At 40.6% G+C, this 17,931-nt stretch overlaps 1 protein-coding gene across 1 annotated transcript; it reads right to left on the reverse strand.

The window, feature by feature from the left end:
- Positions 1–6,476: 6,476 nt before the first annotated feature.
- LOC140833153 (pentatricopeptide repeat-containing protein At1g08070, chloroplastic) lies at positions 6,477–9,030 on the reverse strand. The gene has a single exon (XM_073197620.1). The coding sequence runs from the start codon at positions 8,817–8,819 to the stop codon at positions 6,627–6,629; it is 2,193 nt and encodes a 730-aa protein (XP_073053721.1). The 5' UTR covers positions 8,820–9,030; the 3' UTR covers positions 6,477–6,626.
- Between the last annotated feature and the right edge of the window lie 8,901 nt (positions 9,031–17,931).

Genomic DNA, 17,931 nt, shown 5'->3' on the forward strand with positions numbered 1-17,931 from the left:
TTCGGTGTATCGACGCATAGGAACAGATTTGCTATATGTGTAGACCCTCGATACAGAGTTGACCGAAGTCTAGGAATAAGATGTACCGTTGCCCCGAGTGGTTGGGTAGGTAACAGACCGTCTTATTCACATCGGGATCCCTAGATTAGAAAAGAGTCGAGTCAAGATTTGAATTGTTGAATACAGATTTGTATTCTACTACATGTTTAGATGTATATTCATGTTACTTGATTTATGTTATGCATTTGTACATGATTTATTACATTGCATGCATCCATGTTTTATACTGGGATATGTTCTCACCGGAGTTATCCGGCTGTTGTCGTGTCTGTATGTGTGCATGGCAACAGGTGGGGCAGGATCAGGGTCACGACGAGGATGAGAGAGTTGATAGCGTGGTGATGCCGGGTGTAGTAGCAGATTACCAGTAGTTTCTGTTTAGATTTGAACTACTTGTATTTGAGATTCGAACACTAGTGTATGGTTGTACTAGACAGATATGTATGTACATTATGTTGTTTATTTCAGTTAACGACATGCTATGCTTTATCTATACATTTGAATTAATGTTAAAAGCAAATTTTTGACCCACATTTTCGAACAAAGATCCAATTAAATCCCTCAAGAATTGAGTTAGAGCCCGGGTCCCCACAGTATGCATATGACCCCCATCCACGATCACTGTCCTGGTCCGTCACTCTTAGCTGCATCACATGAAAATAACTGAAATGAGTATAAAAACTCAGCAAGTGGAACTCTACATAGCAATGATATACATTATACTCTGTAAAACATGACTTTAAAATCATAAATACCATCAACTCTGAAACATGAATACTATAGCAATAACTGTAGCAATAACATAGCAATAGATAGCAATACGATGGTATTTCTCTTTTCTCTGGTTGGATTGATATCAATAGTATCTCTGACTGTGGTTGCAAATATCCCATCGATATAAATCGATAACTGTGAGGGATAAAAGCCTATGGTTGTTGATCAACTAATTGCATGCAATGCTCTGACTATGATTCAATATATCCAATAAAACATTTAACTCTGAATAGCATTTAAAGCCGTCGTTTCACAATCTCTTATTTTCTCTTGTATTCCCTTTTAACAATAGTGAGACATCAATGCCTCCAATAGATAATCAATGGGATCAATACATAACAATGAATCAATTGAAGGGAATATCACTTTAAAATCTTTAAAACACAATACATATAACATCATGTGAGCAAAGGGATGAAATTCCACTTACAAACCAATAGAACACCTCCAACTAAATTCTTGGTACACCACCTACAACAATAATCCATAAATAACACCAATATCAACTCTATATCCACAAATACAAGTCAAATAATCCCTTAAACCAACAAGAACAACACCCTATAACATCTCATTTCCAAAACCATGACAATACTCAACCAAAAACTTACCTTAGATACTTCTCACCACGTAGAAGCTCGATCTCAACTCGGAAATCCAAACAAATCCAAGAATCAAAGGTAGGGAACTAAAGAAATGGATGAAAACCCTTGCTCTAGAGAGAAATCTCGAAAATGAAGGGAAGAGATAAGATAAGGTATGGCCAACAACTCCCAAAAAGCAACTAAATATCTCGCCCATACTTATACCGCGGGTGCGCTGCCACAAGCACCGCGGGTGCGCTAAGCTCACGGCAATCCAAACAATTCCTGAACCACTAACACCGCGGGTGCGGTGCTGCAAGTACTGCGGGTGCGGTCCTTGCACTACCGCGGGTGCGGTGATGCTACGGCTTCCCAACTCCAAAATCATGAACAGTACACCGCGGGGGCACTCCTCTAAGAGCGTGGGTGCACTCTAGCCACGGCAATGAACAGTACTCAATCAACAAAAATCGATCCGAAATGCTGAAACGAACAATCAACACCAACTAATACCTCAATAAACAATAACCAATAATACTATGGCCCAAAAAACAACTCTAAACATCTAATCACATAACCCAAATAACAAGTAAAGCTTAAACCGTACCGTACACCGGGCTCGGCTATTACAGCTTCTTTCAATTTTATCCAATCCTGCCAATTTTTACATTCACCAAAAGATTTTGGTTCATGATCTTCATTATCATTTATGATGTCGATTGCCACATTATAAGAAAATATATCGTCGATTTCTTCTATATCTTTTCGGTTCCATATTTTTCCAGTATTAATATAATTGATAGAGATTTCATTATTCTCGTCAGTTTGTGGTTCTGACAGAACATTTTCATCATCATGTGTTTCTTCAAGAACACCATTCTCTATTTTGTGATCATCATGTGTTTCTTCAGGAACATCATTATGTATTTTGTGATCATCGTGTTTCTCTATGAATTTTCTTTTTCGAGGATTTTTATCCTTGGAACCGACTGGCCTTCCACGCTTCAGGCGTTTTACGACATCATGACTTTGTCCAATTTGTTTCTTTGGAATTACAATTCGAGCAGGAGCATTTACAGCATGTATATATGATTTAGTTACCCTTTTTGCATCTGTAAATGAATCTGGTATTTGATTTGCTATTCTTTGAAAGTGCACAATTTGCTGTACATCTTTTTCACATTGTTTTGTTCTTGGATCCAGATGTAACAATGATGATACATACCATGTAATTTCCTTTTCGGTATGTTTCTGTTCTCCCCCTAACATTGGGAAGATTTCTTCATTAAAATGACAATCAGCAAAACGTGCTGTGAACACGTCGCCTGTCTGAGGTTCAAGATATCGAATGATTGATGGACTATCATAACCGATATAAATTCCAACCTTTCTTTGAGGTCCCATTTTCTTTCGTTGCGGTGGTGCAATAGGCACATACACCATACATCCAAAAATTCTCAAAATGAGAAATGTCTGGTTCTTTACCAAATGCAAGCTGCAATGGGGAGTATTTATGATATGCACTTGGTCTGATACGAATTAATAAAGCAGCATGTAAAATTGCATGTCCCCATATAGAAATAGGGAGCTTTGTTTTCATAATCATTGGTCTAGCAATCATTTGCAGACGTTTAATCAATGATTCAGCCAATCCATTCTGTGTATGTACATGAGCAACAGGATGCTCAACAATGATTCCCATAGACATACAATAATCATTGAAAGTCTGGGAAGTAAATTCACCTGCATTATCAAGTCTAATTTTCTTTATTGTATAATCGGGAAATTGATTCCTCAATTTTATTATTTGAGCAAGTAATCTTGCAAATGCAATATTTCGAGTTGACAATAAACATACATGTGACCATCTGCTGGAGGCATCATGGATTGGTCCACAAATATCACCCTGAATACGTTCAAGAAACATTGGTGATTCAGTTTGGATTTTGATTGGTAATGGCTTATAATAAGTTTTCCAAGAGAACATGCTTTACATTGAAACTTATTATTTTGAAAGATCTTCTGGTCTTTCAGTGGATGACCATGTGTATTTTCTATGATTCTTCGCATCATTGTTGAACCAGGATGTCCCAATCGGTCATGCCAATTTGTTAATATTGAAGAATTATCAACTACCATGTTTGATTCAATGAGACTTATATGTGTATAATGCAATCCAGTAGGGAGCATTGATAGTTTTTCAATCACATATTTCTTTCCTGATTTATATGTGATAAGACACATATATTTCTCATTCCCTTCATTCATTGTTTGAGTATCAAACCCATGGAAAAACATATCATTAAAACTCAATAAATTTCTTTTCGATTGTGGTGAATATAAAGCATCATTGATAAAAAATTTTGTACCATTAGGTAACAAAAATTGTGCTTTATCACATCTTTTAATCAAGTCTACAGGACCTGATATTGTATTCACCGTTGTTTTTGTTGGTTTTAGTTCCAAGAAATATCTTTTATCTCGGAGGATAGTGTGCGTTGTACCACTATCGGGTATGCAAACTTCAGCTTTGCTCATTGCATTTTCCATATTTGAACTTTAAAAAAATATGCAATGAAATAAAATTACTGACAATACATATATATATATAACACATATCATAATTGTACAATAAAACATTATTATATGAATACATGAAAAACAAATTATTGTACATTTATATTCTACCATTATATTGTTCATTTTCAGAAAAATCATTGAGAAAATCTGCAGCATCAAAATTGTTCATTTCTATCCCACCAACATGTTGATCATTTCCAGAAAAATCATTCATAAAATCACCAGCATCAAAATGAGTTGAATCACTCAAACGGTCACTGCGTTCAGTGAAGTTGGTCTCCTTTTCTTTCCCCTTTAATGATTCTTTATAAAGTTTGCAAAGATGCTCAGGGGCTCGACAAATACGGGACCAATGTCCTGGAGTACTACATCTGAAACAAGAACTTTCATATCTTTTTGAGTGATTCTCATTAACACTTGTATTCTCATGATGCCTTTTCGGTGGATGGTTTGGGACGCTCTTTTGAGATGAGTTATAAAAATAACTATCTCTATTGTTTTCAAAACCACGGCCTCGACCACGACCACGGCCAATTCCACGTCCACGTCCCCGTCCACGACCTCGACCAAAATCTTGTCTTTGAATTTGATTTTGGTTTCGAGGTTTAAATTCATTTTTACTTACAGCATTTACTTCTGGAAATGCTGTTGATCCAGTGGGTCGGGACTGATGATTTCTCATTAATAGCTCGTTGTTCTTTTCCGCCACAAGAAGACAGGCGATGAGTTCAGAATATCTCGCGAATCCACGTACTCTATATTGTTGCTGTAGAGTAATATTTGATGCATGAAACGTGGAAAATGTTTTTTCAAGCATCTCAGATTCCGTGACCTCATGTCCACAAAATTTTAGCTGCGAGATTATTCGATACATCGCTGAATTATAATCACTGACTTTCTTAAAATCTTGGAATCTTAACATATTCCATTCATTACGGGCGGTCGGAAGTATAACTTCCCTTATATGTTCAAATCTTTCTTTCAATCCTTTCCACAGAGCCATGAGATCTTTTTCGATGAGATATCCACATTTTAATCCTTCATCGAGATGTCGACGTAAAAATATTATAACTTTTGCTTTTTCTTGTGACGAAGATATACCATTTTCTTTAATGGTCTCGCTTAGATCCAATGACTCAAGATGCATTTCTACATCTAGAGTCCATGACATATAATTCTTTCCCGTGATGTCGAGCGCAACAAATTCGAGCTTTGTTAAATTTGACATGGTGGTACTAAAAAAATTGCGATACATTTTATTAGTTAATGAATATTGCAACACAAAGTAATGGATAAACAACAACTACAAGCATTTGTAAAAATAAAGAAAACACACAAGGAGGATATTCTCCGATAAATACAAGACTCGTGAGTATGATAACCAAAATAATTAAAAATAACCTTGAGAAAGCCATCTTCTTTTTTCTTCGAAAAATTTGATGAAGAATAATTTTTAGAGAAGAAGAGAAAGTTGGAGTGATTGAATGTGTTTGTGATGATATTTATAGGGCAAAAACTAGCCGTTTGTTGCCGTTTATGACCGTTGGTGTACCAAAAATAAATGTATGTATTTCTATAATTTTATGGTAATAATATGATGTATATAATATTATACATGTTTAAATAATTATGTATATCATATCACATTATTATAATGAAGTCTCATAATTCATTTTATTTAAAAATCTTGTAGGCTTTTATACTTGTCGTACCCCTTACCGGAAGTGTGGGATGTCGTCTTAACATCCTTCCAGGATTTATAACAAGTTTTTGAAAAATTTATTTTTATTATTTCTAATAATAACATTATATTATATATTAAATAAATACACAATAAATAAATAACAGTAAAATAAATATTATTACTTTTGTTACCTTTTTCTTCTGTTTGGAGCTTGAAAAAGTATGTAGGACTTTTAGAGTTTCGTGCTGATAACGTGTTGTGAAAAAGTAAAAATTTATGGTAAAAAGTAAAAATCTCAAACTCTCAAAATTTACCAAACTACACACTTTATAATATTTTTCTCTCTACTCAATTGTGATTTTCTTCACAAATGAGAGATCTATTTATAGAAAATCTTTACAAATAATCCAAAAATAAAATACATCATTACCTACATCATCACACACTAATTTTCAATATTTACAACTCTTATTTTCAACATTCAAATATTCAACATTCAAATATTCAATACACACATTTTAAATATATTTTTCAACAATATAAATATAATATATAGATAGATTTGTAGCCTTGATTTTCAGCTAACAAAATACTTCCACTAAAATCGTAAACATGAAATCACACGGATGCATAATTTCAGTCAAGTAGGTCTCATGTGAGACTGTCACACGGATCTTAATCTGTGAGACGGGTCAACCCAAATAATAGATCCGTCTCACAACTACGATCCGTGAGATCGTCTCACACAAATTTTTGTCATTTCAGTTTTTAAAGACAAAAAAAAAATAAAAAAATAAAATAAAAAACATCTCTCCTGCACTAAATCTTCTTCACTCTTTATGGCTCCAAGAAAGACGTTTTACAAACACGTTAAGCTCAAAGTCATATTTTACATAATACATCAAAATATTAAAAATATGAACACATCAATACATAAGATTGTTTCACCAATAATCCTTGCAAGAACAATGGCCATCCTTAAAATGGTGAAAACGATTCCTATCCCTAGCAATAATCTCCCTTGTAAAGATCTTAGATATAAGTTTTGTAGCAGAATGGCAATTCCCACATACCCTTAAATTTTTCACAATTCTTAAGGTTGTTCCTGGCTTTGTACTTATCAAACCAAAAGCGATGGCCAATTTCTCGCTATGTTGACACAGCACACCTTCTTTCCACTCCTCGTGAACATCATAATTCACCTCAGATGTATCGATAACATGTCCAGCCATCGCTAAAAGCCTGTCGATTTCATCAAGCATCTTATATATTTTGGGGGTTGCGGGATGTGATCGATCACTTACGAGAAATTCGTGGACTACAGAGTCTATTTCGATGGAGGTGGAACCGGGCACTTTCTTCATTCCATTGTCGTTGATAAACGTTCTAATTCTTGCTACGTCATCCCATCTTCCAGCTCCAGCATATATGTTTGACAGAAGGACGTATGCTCCCGGATTATCGGGCTCCAATTCAAAAAGTTTCGTGGCAACATATTCACCCAACTTGAGATTTTTGTGAACTCTACAGGCACCAAGCAAGGATCCCCATATGGCTCCATCTGGTTCGAACTCCATTTTGTCTATCATCGCCATCGCTTCATCAAACAATCCCGCTCGTCCTAATAGATCAATCATGCATCCATAATGTTGCAATTGTGGGGAGATATGATAATCCTGGACCATAGAATTAAAACATTGGCGGCCAACATCAACTAAGCCAGCATGGCAACTAGCAGATAACAAACTGACTAAAGTGATGTCATCGGGTTGGAATCCTTCCTTTCGCATTTCAGAGAAAACATCGAAAGCACTACTCGCTAACCCATGCATCGCTAGCCCTGATATCATGACATTCCAAGAAGCTAAACTTTTGGTTTTCATGCCATCGAAAATTTGCTTGGCGGCTTCAATGTTTCCAGATTTTGCATACATGTTGATGAGACTAGTCCAAAGAGAATCATTTGGGAAGTCATTATAATGCCTGCCAATATAACCATGTATCCATTTGCCAAGATCGAGAGAACCCAATTGTGCACACGCTGGAATAAGATTCAAGAAAGTCACGTCATTAGGCTCTACATTGTTCCGCTGCATCAGACGGAAGATTCTCAAGGCATCTTTGTAGTTGTTCGTGTATGTGTACCCACCAATCATAACATTCCATGACACCAGATTTTTTTCTTGTATACCATCAAATAAAGTCTCCGCCGTTTTAAGATTTCCACATTTTGCATACATATCAACCAATGCATTAGTGAGGCGAAGGTTTGAACCTAGCCCATGCTCTTCAACCCAAGATCTGACCCGGTTTCCGATATCAATTGCACCCAAATGAGCACAGGCCGAAAGAACGGTCAACAATGTGCTGACATCAGGAGTAACTTTCGCCTCCCTCATCTCTTGAAATAAGTTCAAAGCCTCATCGAACCGACCAGTGTGAGCATATCCGGATATCATGGCATTCCACGACACGACATCTCTGACCGGAATTGCATCGAACAATTCACGGGCATCCTCAACACGACCCCCCAATACATACCCTGTGACCAATGCTGTAAAAGACACAGCATCTCTAAAATCACTCTTATCAAACACCAATCTAGCATCATTTAAGTTACCCAGCTGAGCATACATGTTGACAAGGGAAGTGTGTACAAAAACATCATTATCGAGTCCAAGTTTAAACACATGGCCATGAACTTGTTTGCCGGCGCATGCCACCCTTAACTTTGTGCAAGATTTCAGAAGAAAAGGGAATGTGTAAGAATTGGGTTGAAGGCCGAAAAGTAACATGTTCACATAATACTGTAAGGCTAAATATGGGGAAGAGCTTAAAGAGTATCCGCGAATCATCATATTATATATAACATGATTAGGATTGCGAATGGAGTTGAAAAGGGAGAGGGCATAAGAGAGATCACCACAAGGGCTCACAGCACAAAATTCAACCAGTTTACTCAGTGCAAATTGTGTGTTGTGTAGGCCAAATTTGATAAACTGAGAGTGAACTTGTTTCAAATATTTTATGCTCTTACATTTGGAGAGGAGGGCAAGAGAGGGATGTGTTTGTAGGAGCTCATAGGGTGGATCGGAGGAGGTCGGGAGGAAGTGGAAGAGATTTACTGCAATCGCCATAAACAGTCTGAAATTACAGCACTCACCATATCCGTGAAATGATACCAGGAAAGGCCATGTCAACTTCCACAGTTGTCTGAAATAAATCAAAGCTTGATTGAAAATCGAGATTATACAACACAACCTCCTCGACTGTACGTACCCAAGTTTAATAACTAGCGTTACTTGACAAGATTGAGGAATGTTAAAATCATCAAGAGGACCATACTGATACGCGCAAGCCTTGAGATAAGTGGGCCAGCGAGAGAATCTGAGTATAAAAAAACCATCCGTATTCATTATATATTCATCATCTTATATTTTGAAAAACGTACCAAAACATAATATTTTTCGGGAGTTTTTTTGGCTTGTTGTGTTTGTTTAAACGCTTTTATATCCCTTAATCCTTATTTTTGGCCCATTAATGCATTGTTTAACACTTAATTATAACCTAAACTAATCCTAACCCTTAACTTAAAGCATTCAGCCGCTCACCCCTTAGTTTTTAGCAGCTTTCTCTCGTGTTCAGCAGCAGCCATCGGCCCTTGGTTGTTTCTTCAAGAAAAACTTCTCCTCGCCTCTCTGGTTCACGTCCCGCGCGTAGATATTCAAGATTTTGATCATTTAATAGATAAGGCACGCCATGTATCTTCTTAATCTCATCATTCATGATGTATTATTATTGATATGTATGATGTCTATGTAGTTGGCTCGGTCCTTGCATGTTAAAACATTTATGGCTTCGGTTGTCTTGATTTTTTCATACATTCTTTTCACAACTCACGTTTTTTTGTTACCATGGTGCAAGGGGCTGCTGAGCAAGGGTCCTAATAGGATGTACAGGTCGAGGAGTATGGTGTCACTTGGCTGGAATCGGGACTTGATTGTGTATGTTGTAGGCCAAGGGATTGTAGTGAGGCGGCTAGGGTTTTGAACCATTTTGGTGAAGGGGTAGTGTAGGTTTTGCTGTGGGAGGGCTGAACCATCCTAGGTTAGTCTAGGAGGGTTTAGTTGTGGGCTAGGAAGAGTTGGTTCTAGCGTGGTTTGGCTCGGTCGAGGGTGAGGTGACTTGTAACTTCGTAGGAAGAAGAAAAGAAAAATGGAAGTCTGGTCACAGGCTTAGCGCCGCGGTGCTGCTCTTGGAGTGACACAGCGTTGAAGCTTCGCACTTGGCTGCGTCGCTGCGTTGGGATGTAGTGCCTAGGCGCTTAACCAGCTTTGCGGTACTGGTGCCTAGGCGCTGGTGTGGGGGGCATTAAAGTTTAGTTTTAGCGCGATGGTCTTGATTGAGATAGTTTCGTGGGTTATAAAAAGGGCTGACATAAGTGGTTTAGAGGCTGGTCATGTAGGTTCAAGTCGTGCTTCGAGTCTAGAAAATGTGGTTAAGTTTCGGGTTGATTCGGGTAAAACCGGGATCCCGGTCCGAGTTTTAAAACAGATCGTTTAAATTTTGAAACGAGATCGAGTTTACGTCCGAATGCTTATAAATACGTTTTGGGATGTTTTAAGGAGTTTGGTAAGTTTCGAGTAGAAATTTAGAGGTTGATAAGCACGAATTATATAGCATTTTAGGAATCTTATTTTGTCGTATTCGTGCTTATCTGGCATTTTTATTTCGAGTTTTGTGCTTATTTCGTCTCATTATGGCTATTTGCAGGTTTGACCAAAAGTGGGTAAAAACCAAAGAAATGAAAGAAAAGTCAAGCCTAACAACGCCACATCAGAAATACCCGGAAAAGTAAGAGAGAAAATAAAAGCTTTGGGAAACAAAGGCTTATACACGGACCCCGGAGACGGGTCCGTGTCATTCAACCATAAAGAAGAAATCAGCCGAAGAAGCACGGACCCAGGCACGGACCCCGGAGATAGGTCCGTGCCATTCAATTTCCGAAACACAATGTACAGAGTCTCGACGGACCCCTCGACGGACCCATGCACGGGGTCCGTGTCCACTTTCATCCGAAGGAAGAAAAATCCAGTATGTACACGGACCCAGAGACGGACCTCTACACGGGGTCCGTGTCCAGTGTTCCGGAAGAAATATGAGGCAGAGTCTACACGGACCCTTTCCCGGATGCAAGCACGGGGTCCGTGTGTGCAATATCAGATCGAGATCCTGCGAAGATTTGCTCGTGATTTTGAAGAGGAATAAAAGAGGAAAACCTAGACATTAATTGGGTTGTTGAAGATTCGAGGGGCAGCCGACTTTTGGAGGAGAAAAGGCGCAAGCTTTAAGACTTTTGAAGACGGCGACGACTGGGAAAGACGAGAGAAAAATCATCACACTTTACACGCAAGATCCGCGCCCGTCATTGAGATTTCTCTTCTCCTTTATTTTCTTATTTTTAGACATGAATTCAAACATTAAATTTTATTTTAGTTTTGAATTTATGGAGTAGTTTTCTTGTGATCAGGACTACGATAGGGACAAACGACTGATTTAGTTTATTCGTTGGATCGTTTGATTCGTAAGTTGTTTTATGTTATTGATTAATGTTTGCGTAAATTTCGTGCTTTTGATCTGGCCGATTATTTGCATGTTTGTCGTTCGATCTTGACTCGAAAGGGAATAGATTGAAATTAGCTTCAAAAATATTAATCAACACACGGTTAAACCGACTAGAAATAGTATTCGATTTCAGTGTGCGATTTTAGGCGACATCTGTAATTCTATCTGTAGTGACCCGTTCCAGAATCACCTACTAATCAAGAACTAAGCATGCGATTAACTTAATTAAAAACAATCAGAAATAAAGGCGGAAAACTGTCACCAAAAGATAGTTATACAACCCAATCGAAAATCCAGGACAACTCAACTAAAATGAAATATATGGTACAACCATATCGAATCAAAAAGATACCGAAGAACTAAACCAACCAGCTACTCAACGTCCTCCTCCTCCTCCTCCTTCTGAGCTGTCCAACCTGAGGCCTGCCCCGTGGGAATGGGGTGTCCAAGATAAACAAAACCGAGGACATGAGCGATAAGAACGCCCAGTACAAAAGCATGAGTATACAAACCTATATGAAATGCACATGCTATGATATGATACCAGGGTAGTCAAGAAACAGGAGTAACAAAGGATCTCAATATGCTCAGTCTAGAGGCGCCAAGTGGATAGTGCCGCGCGGTACTCCTCTGGGTCACTGCATCCACTACAAGAACAGACGTGGACCTAAAATGTCCCGGATCACCGAAGCCCTCCGGACCCGTCGGCCACTGTGTACTCTCGGTGTCCATGCGTCCACAACACAAGACAGGGCTGAGCTGCCCCACAAGATATAGCTTATCTCGAAAGAGATACAGCTCAACAGTAAAGGCTATCTCGAAGGAGATACGGCTCAACATGAAATGCAACATGCATCATACAGCGTGACATAATAGCATGCATCATATGACATATATCAATGCACCACATAATCATGCAACACATATAAGAATGTATACTCGACCAGGATATCTCGGATAGTACTTTCGTACCTCTATCACTGCAATCCTAATCCACTGGAAAACCAGACAAACAGGTCTATTCCAAGCCTATTCATCAAGTGAAAACCATCACTAAAACTTATCTACCAGACTTAACTAGATAATCTTGAAATAATAATGATACAATTCCAAACCTTCGTCCGTCGCTAGCCCGCTGATGCCGCTAGCTCCCAACTAGAGCACAGCTCCGCTACAAAGCCAGTAGCTCCCTGCTAGTGCCTGAACCTCGGGAAAGACTAGAAACCTCTCAGAAACGACTAAAACGCTCTGGAACGCTCTGAAATGGCGAGTAAGAAATGAAGCCTCGCGCCTCTATTTATAGCCAATGTTCGGACGATCCGATCCACTTCGGAAGCTCCGATCCGGTACACTTCGGACGATCCGAACCCACTTCGGACGATCCGAACCTTGCATGCGTTCTACGTGTCCAGCCACCTGTCTCGGACGATCCGAACCCTTGTTCGGACGATCCGAATTCTGCATGTCTGCCACGGGTCCAGCCACCTGGCTCGGACGATCCGACATCTGGCTCGGACGATCCGAACCATGATCGGACAATCCGAACCCGGTTCGGTCCTTCCGATCCCACCGAAAATAATTAATCCAATAATTAACTCAAATTAGGAATCGGGATACTACATTCTCCCCCCCTTAAAAAGATTTCGTCCTCGAAATCAGGTTTATAGGATGAACAAAAAGGAGTAACAACATTGTTATTATATCTCAATTGTTGTTGAACACAACTGATCTTTGGATTACAACGGAAAACACACACACACACATCCATAGTACAACTACAGTATAACTCAAAAGAGTTCTGGATGCTCCGAACGCATACGACTCTCTAGCTCCCAAGTGGCTTCTTCAGTGCCTCTGCGCTGCCACTGAACTAAGACAAGAGGAATGATCTTATTCCGCAATACCTTGTCTTTGCGATCGAGAATCCGCACTGGTCGTTCCACGTAAGACAAATCCGAATTTAGTTGAACTTCAGAGGGATGCAAGATGTGAGACTCATCTGCTACGTATCGTCTCAACAAAGATACGTGGAATACATCATGAATACTTGATAGGTATGGCGGCAATGCAAGTCTGTAAGCCAAATCTCCCACGCTTTCCAATATTTCAAATGGGCCAATAAATCTCGGAGACAGCTTACCCTTGAGACCAAATCTCAAAATCCTGCGAAAAGGCGAAACTCGGAGAAACACTTTCTCACCTGGCTGAAAATAAAGAGGTCGCCGCTTGGTGTTCGCATAACTAGCCTGTCGATCCTGAGCGATCTTAATCCGTTTCTTGATTACTGCAACCTTATCAATAGCCTGCTGGACTAACTCCGGTACCTGAACATGTCGTTCCCCAACTTCGTCCCAGAATAATGGAGTACGACAACGTCGCCCATACAACGCCTCAAATGGTGCCATACCAATACTACGATGATAGCTGTTGTTGTACGCGAACTCAATCAAAGGCAAATGATCCTGCCAAGCGGGTCCGAAATCCATAACACAAGCTCGCATCATATCCTCAAGTGTACGGATAGTCCTCTCTGTCTGACCGTCGGTCTCTGGATGATAAGCCGTACTCAAACTTAGTGAAGTGCCCAATGCTGCCTGGAAACTACCCCAAAATCGTGAGGTAAAACGAGGATCTCTGTCACTAACAATACTGACTGGCACTCCATGCAGACGTAAAATCTCTTGAATATATAAGCGAGCCATACGATCGAAAGTGAAATCACGGTTATATGGCAGAAAATGAGCAGACTTGGTGAGTCGATCCACCACTACCCAAATAGCATCACTATTCCTCGAAGACAATGGTAAGTGAGTAATGAAGTCCATCGCGATATGCTCCCACTTCCATTCAGGAATAGGTAAGTTCAGCAATAATCCTCCCGGTCGACGGTGCTCTGCCTTAACCTGCTGACAAACAAGACACTTGGAAACAAACTGATAAACGCTGCGCTTCATCCCTTTCCACCAAAATCGTGTCCTCAAATCTTTATACATCTTATTGCTTCCCGGATGAACACTCAACTTGCTTCGATGGGCCTGAGATAAGATCTCTTCCCTCAAAGTATCATCCTCTGGTACTACAACCCGATTAGACAAACACAGAAGACCATTAGACTGATAATGGAAATTACTATCTCCACCAGCCAACCGAGCTAATCTCTGAGTCTTGAGATCAGACATCTGAGCATCTCGAATCCGAGCGAACAAAATTGGCTCAGATAAAATGGTAGCAACACGAATGCTCTCCATACCTTTCTGATGTTTGAAATTAAATCCCAACGAACAACAATCCTGGATAGTACTAATCATAGCACTGGTCTGAAGTGCAGAGGCTCTCACCTTGCGACTAAGAGCATCGGCTGTGAGATTCGCAGAACCTGGATGGTACTTGATCTCGCAGTCATAATCTTTAAGTAGATCCATCCAACGACGTTGTCTCATGTTCAACTCAGCCTGAGTGAACAGATACTTCAGACTCTTATGATCAGTAAAAATTTCAAACTTAACCCCGTACAAATAATGACGCCAGATTTTTAGCGCAAACACAATAGCAGCTAATTCTAGATCATGAATAGAGTACTTCTCCTCGTGAGGTTTTAACTGCCTGGATGCGTAAGCGATCACATGATCATTCTGCGTCAACACACACCCTAAGCCTTGAAAAGAGGCATCGGTGTAAACACTGAAACCATCAGATCCTGACGGTAACGCCAAAACAGGTGCCGAAGTCAGAAGTCGACGAAGCTCTCTGAAACTATCTTCGCACTCAGATGACCACTCAAATGGAACATCCTTCCGAGTAAGTTGCGTCAATGGTCTAGCTACCTGAGAGAAATTCACAATGAAGCGACGATAATACCCTGCCAGACCTAGGAAACTACGGATCTCAGCCACCGTCGTAGGACGTGACCAATTCAGCACTGCCTCAATCTTGCTGGGATCCACAGAAATTCCTTCCTTGGAAATCACATGACCAAGGAATACTACACAATCAATCCAGAACTCGCACTTACTCAGCTTAGCATACAATTGCTTCTCGCGAAGAATCTGCAACACAATCCTCAAGTGCTGGATATGCTCTTCCACACTGTGAGAATAAATCAAGATATCATCGATGAAAACCACAACAAACTGATCCAGAAAATCACGAAAGACTCGGTTCATTAGATCCATGAACACCGCTGGCGCATTCGTCAATCCGAATGGCATAACTAGAAACTCGTAATGCCCATATCGAGTACGAAATGCAGTCTTGGAAATATCATCATCTCTGACTCTCATCTGATGATAACCCGATCGCAAGTCAATCTTGGAGTAAACAGAGGTACCCTGAAGCTGATCGAACAAGTCATCAATACGAGGTAATGGATACTTGTTTTTGATCGTCACACGATTCAGCTGGCGATAATCAATACACAATCGCATCGATCCATCCTTTTTCTTGACAAACAAGACTGGAGCTCCCCAAGGTGAAACACTCGGGCGAATATAACCTTTATCAAGAAGATCCTGCAATTGCTGCTTCAATTCTCTCATCTCTGACGGAGCAAGACGATAGGGGGCACGAGAAATCGGTGCAGTCCCTGGCATTAACTCAATGCCAAATTCCACCTCTCTAACCGGAGGAAAACCAGGAATCTCATCTGGAAAAACATCAGGAAATTCACAAACCACTGGAATATCATCTATACCAACACTACCTGTGGAGGAATCAATCGCATAGATGAGGTAGCCTTCCCCGCCCGTCTCTAAAGCACGACAGGCTTTCAGAGCAGATACCACTGGCATCGGAGGTCGCGCTCCCTCACCATAGAAAAACCAACTAGAGCTCTCAGTCGTACGAAACTGAACAAGCTTCTGGTAACAATCCACGGTAGCTCGGTAGGTAGTCAATAGGTCTATACCTAGAATACAATCAAAATCTTCCATCTCCAGGATCATAAGATTCGCAATCAATTCGTTACCCTCAAAATCTAAGGGACAACCCATCACTAGACGCTTAGCTAACACCGAATGACCCATCGGGGTAGAAACGGAAAGAATGACGTCTAGAGAAACATACGGTAACTTATGACGCTTAACAAATCGTGCAGAGATGAATGAATGTGATGCTCCGGTATCAATAAGAACAAAAGCAGGAATACCGCATAAACGAAAAGTACCTGCTATGACTCTCTCTGTCTCATCTGCAGCCTGATCCTGGTTCAGCGCAAAAACCTGACCTTGGGCACGAGGTCGAAGATTTGAACTACCCACTGCCTGACCCTGCCTCCTCTGCTGAACAGTCGTCTGAGATCCGGAACCAGATCCTGCTCCACCTCGCAACTGAGGACAATTCTTCTTGATATGACCCATCTCTCCGCACTGAAAACAAGCTCCCGCGGCTGATCGGCATTGCTCCGATGGATGGTTCTTCCCACAATGCACACAAGAAACCTTCTTCTTACCAAAGCGAAAAACACCGCTAGACCGTGATCCAGATCCAGAAGAAGAAGAACCTGACTTCTTGAAAGACTGAGATCGAGGGCTCAAAGTACTCGGAGGTCTAGAAGAAAGAATAGCCCTACCACGCTGGAGACTGATCTCTGCCTGGCGACACCGGTTCACTAACCCATCATAAGAAGTAGGATTATCACAGACAGTGACTCGATCAAAAATCTCCTGGTTAAGACCCTGAAGGAAATGGTCATACTTGGCCTCAGAACTGCCACTGATATGAGGAGCAAAGGGTAACAACTCGAAGAACTTCTGCTGATATTCATCAACAGACATACTACCCTGCTTAAGGTTCAGGAGCTCAATCGTCTTTGCCTGGCGAAGGGCTGGAGGAAAGTATAGCTGCATGAAAGCCGCACGGAAATCGGCCCAAGTCACCCTACCCTGGGACTGAACTATCGGCGCAGAAGTCGATCGCCACCACTTACGCGCACGGCCCTCGAGAAGAAAACTAAGGGTCTCTATCTTCTGCTCCTCGGTGCACTGGAATGCACGGAAACAGCTCTCCATGCGCTCTAACCAATCCTCAGCATCATCGGGAGTCTCACCGCCGACTAAAGGCTTAGGCCCCATCTGAATGAAACGGTGCAAATCAAAACGCCTAGGACCATCCCGACGATGACGATGTTCACGATGACGCCTACGATCGTCCTGGTCACCCCAACGACCTACACTTCCCTGACTACTCTCATCACCAAAGTGGTCAGCCATCGCTACAAGATAGAAAGGGGAAAATGGGAAAATGGTCAACGAAAATCCCAAAACAGAAATCTATATCCCAAAATCGTAAGCATGCTCTGATACCATAAATGTAGTGACCCGTTCCAGAATCACCTACTAATCAAGAACTAAGCATGCGATTAACTTAATTAAAAACAATCAGAAATAAAGGCGGAAAACTGTCACCAAAAGATAGTTATACAACCCAATCGAAAATCCAGGACAACTCAACTAAAATGAAATATACGGTACAACCATATCGAATCAAAAAGATACCGAAGAACTAAACCAACCAACTACTCAACGTCTTCCTCCTCCTCCTCCTGAGCTGTCCAACCTGAGGCCTGCCCCGTGGGAATGGGGTGTCCAAGATAAACAAAACCGAGGACATGAGCGATAAGAACGCCCA

This window comes from Primulina eburnea, chromosome 5 (assembly GCF_022965805.1).
Source record: "Primulina eburnea isolate SZY01 chromosome 5, ASM2296580v1, whole genome shotgun sequence".
Classification (NCBI taxonomy): Eukaryota; Viridiplantae; Streptophyta; class Magnoliopsida; order Lamiales; family Gesneriaceae; genus Primulina; species Primulina eburnea.

Coding starts and splice junctions, on each gene's coding strand:
- LOC140833153 (XM_073197620.1), bottom strand. CDS start 8,819: ATGGCGATTGCAGTAAATCTCTTCCACTTCCTCCCGACCTCCTCCGAT.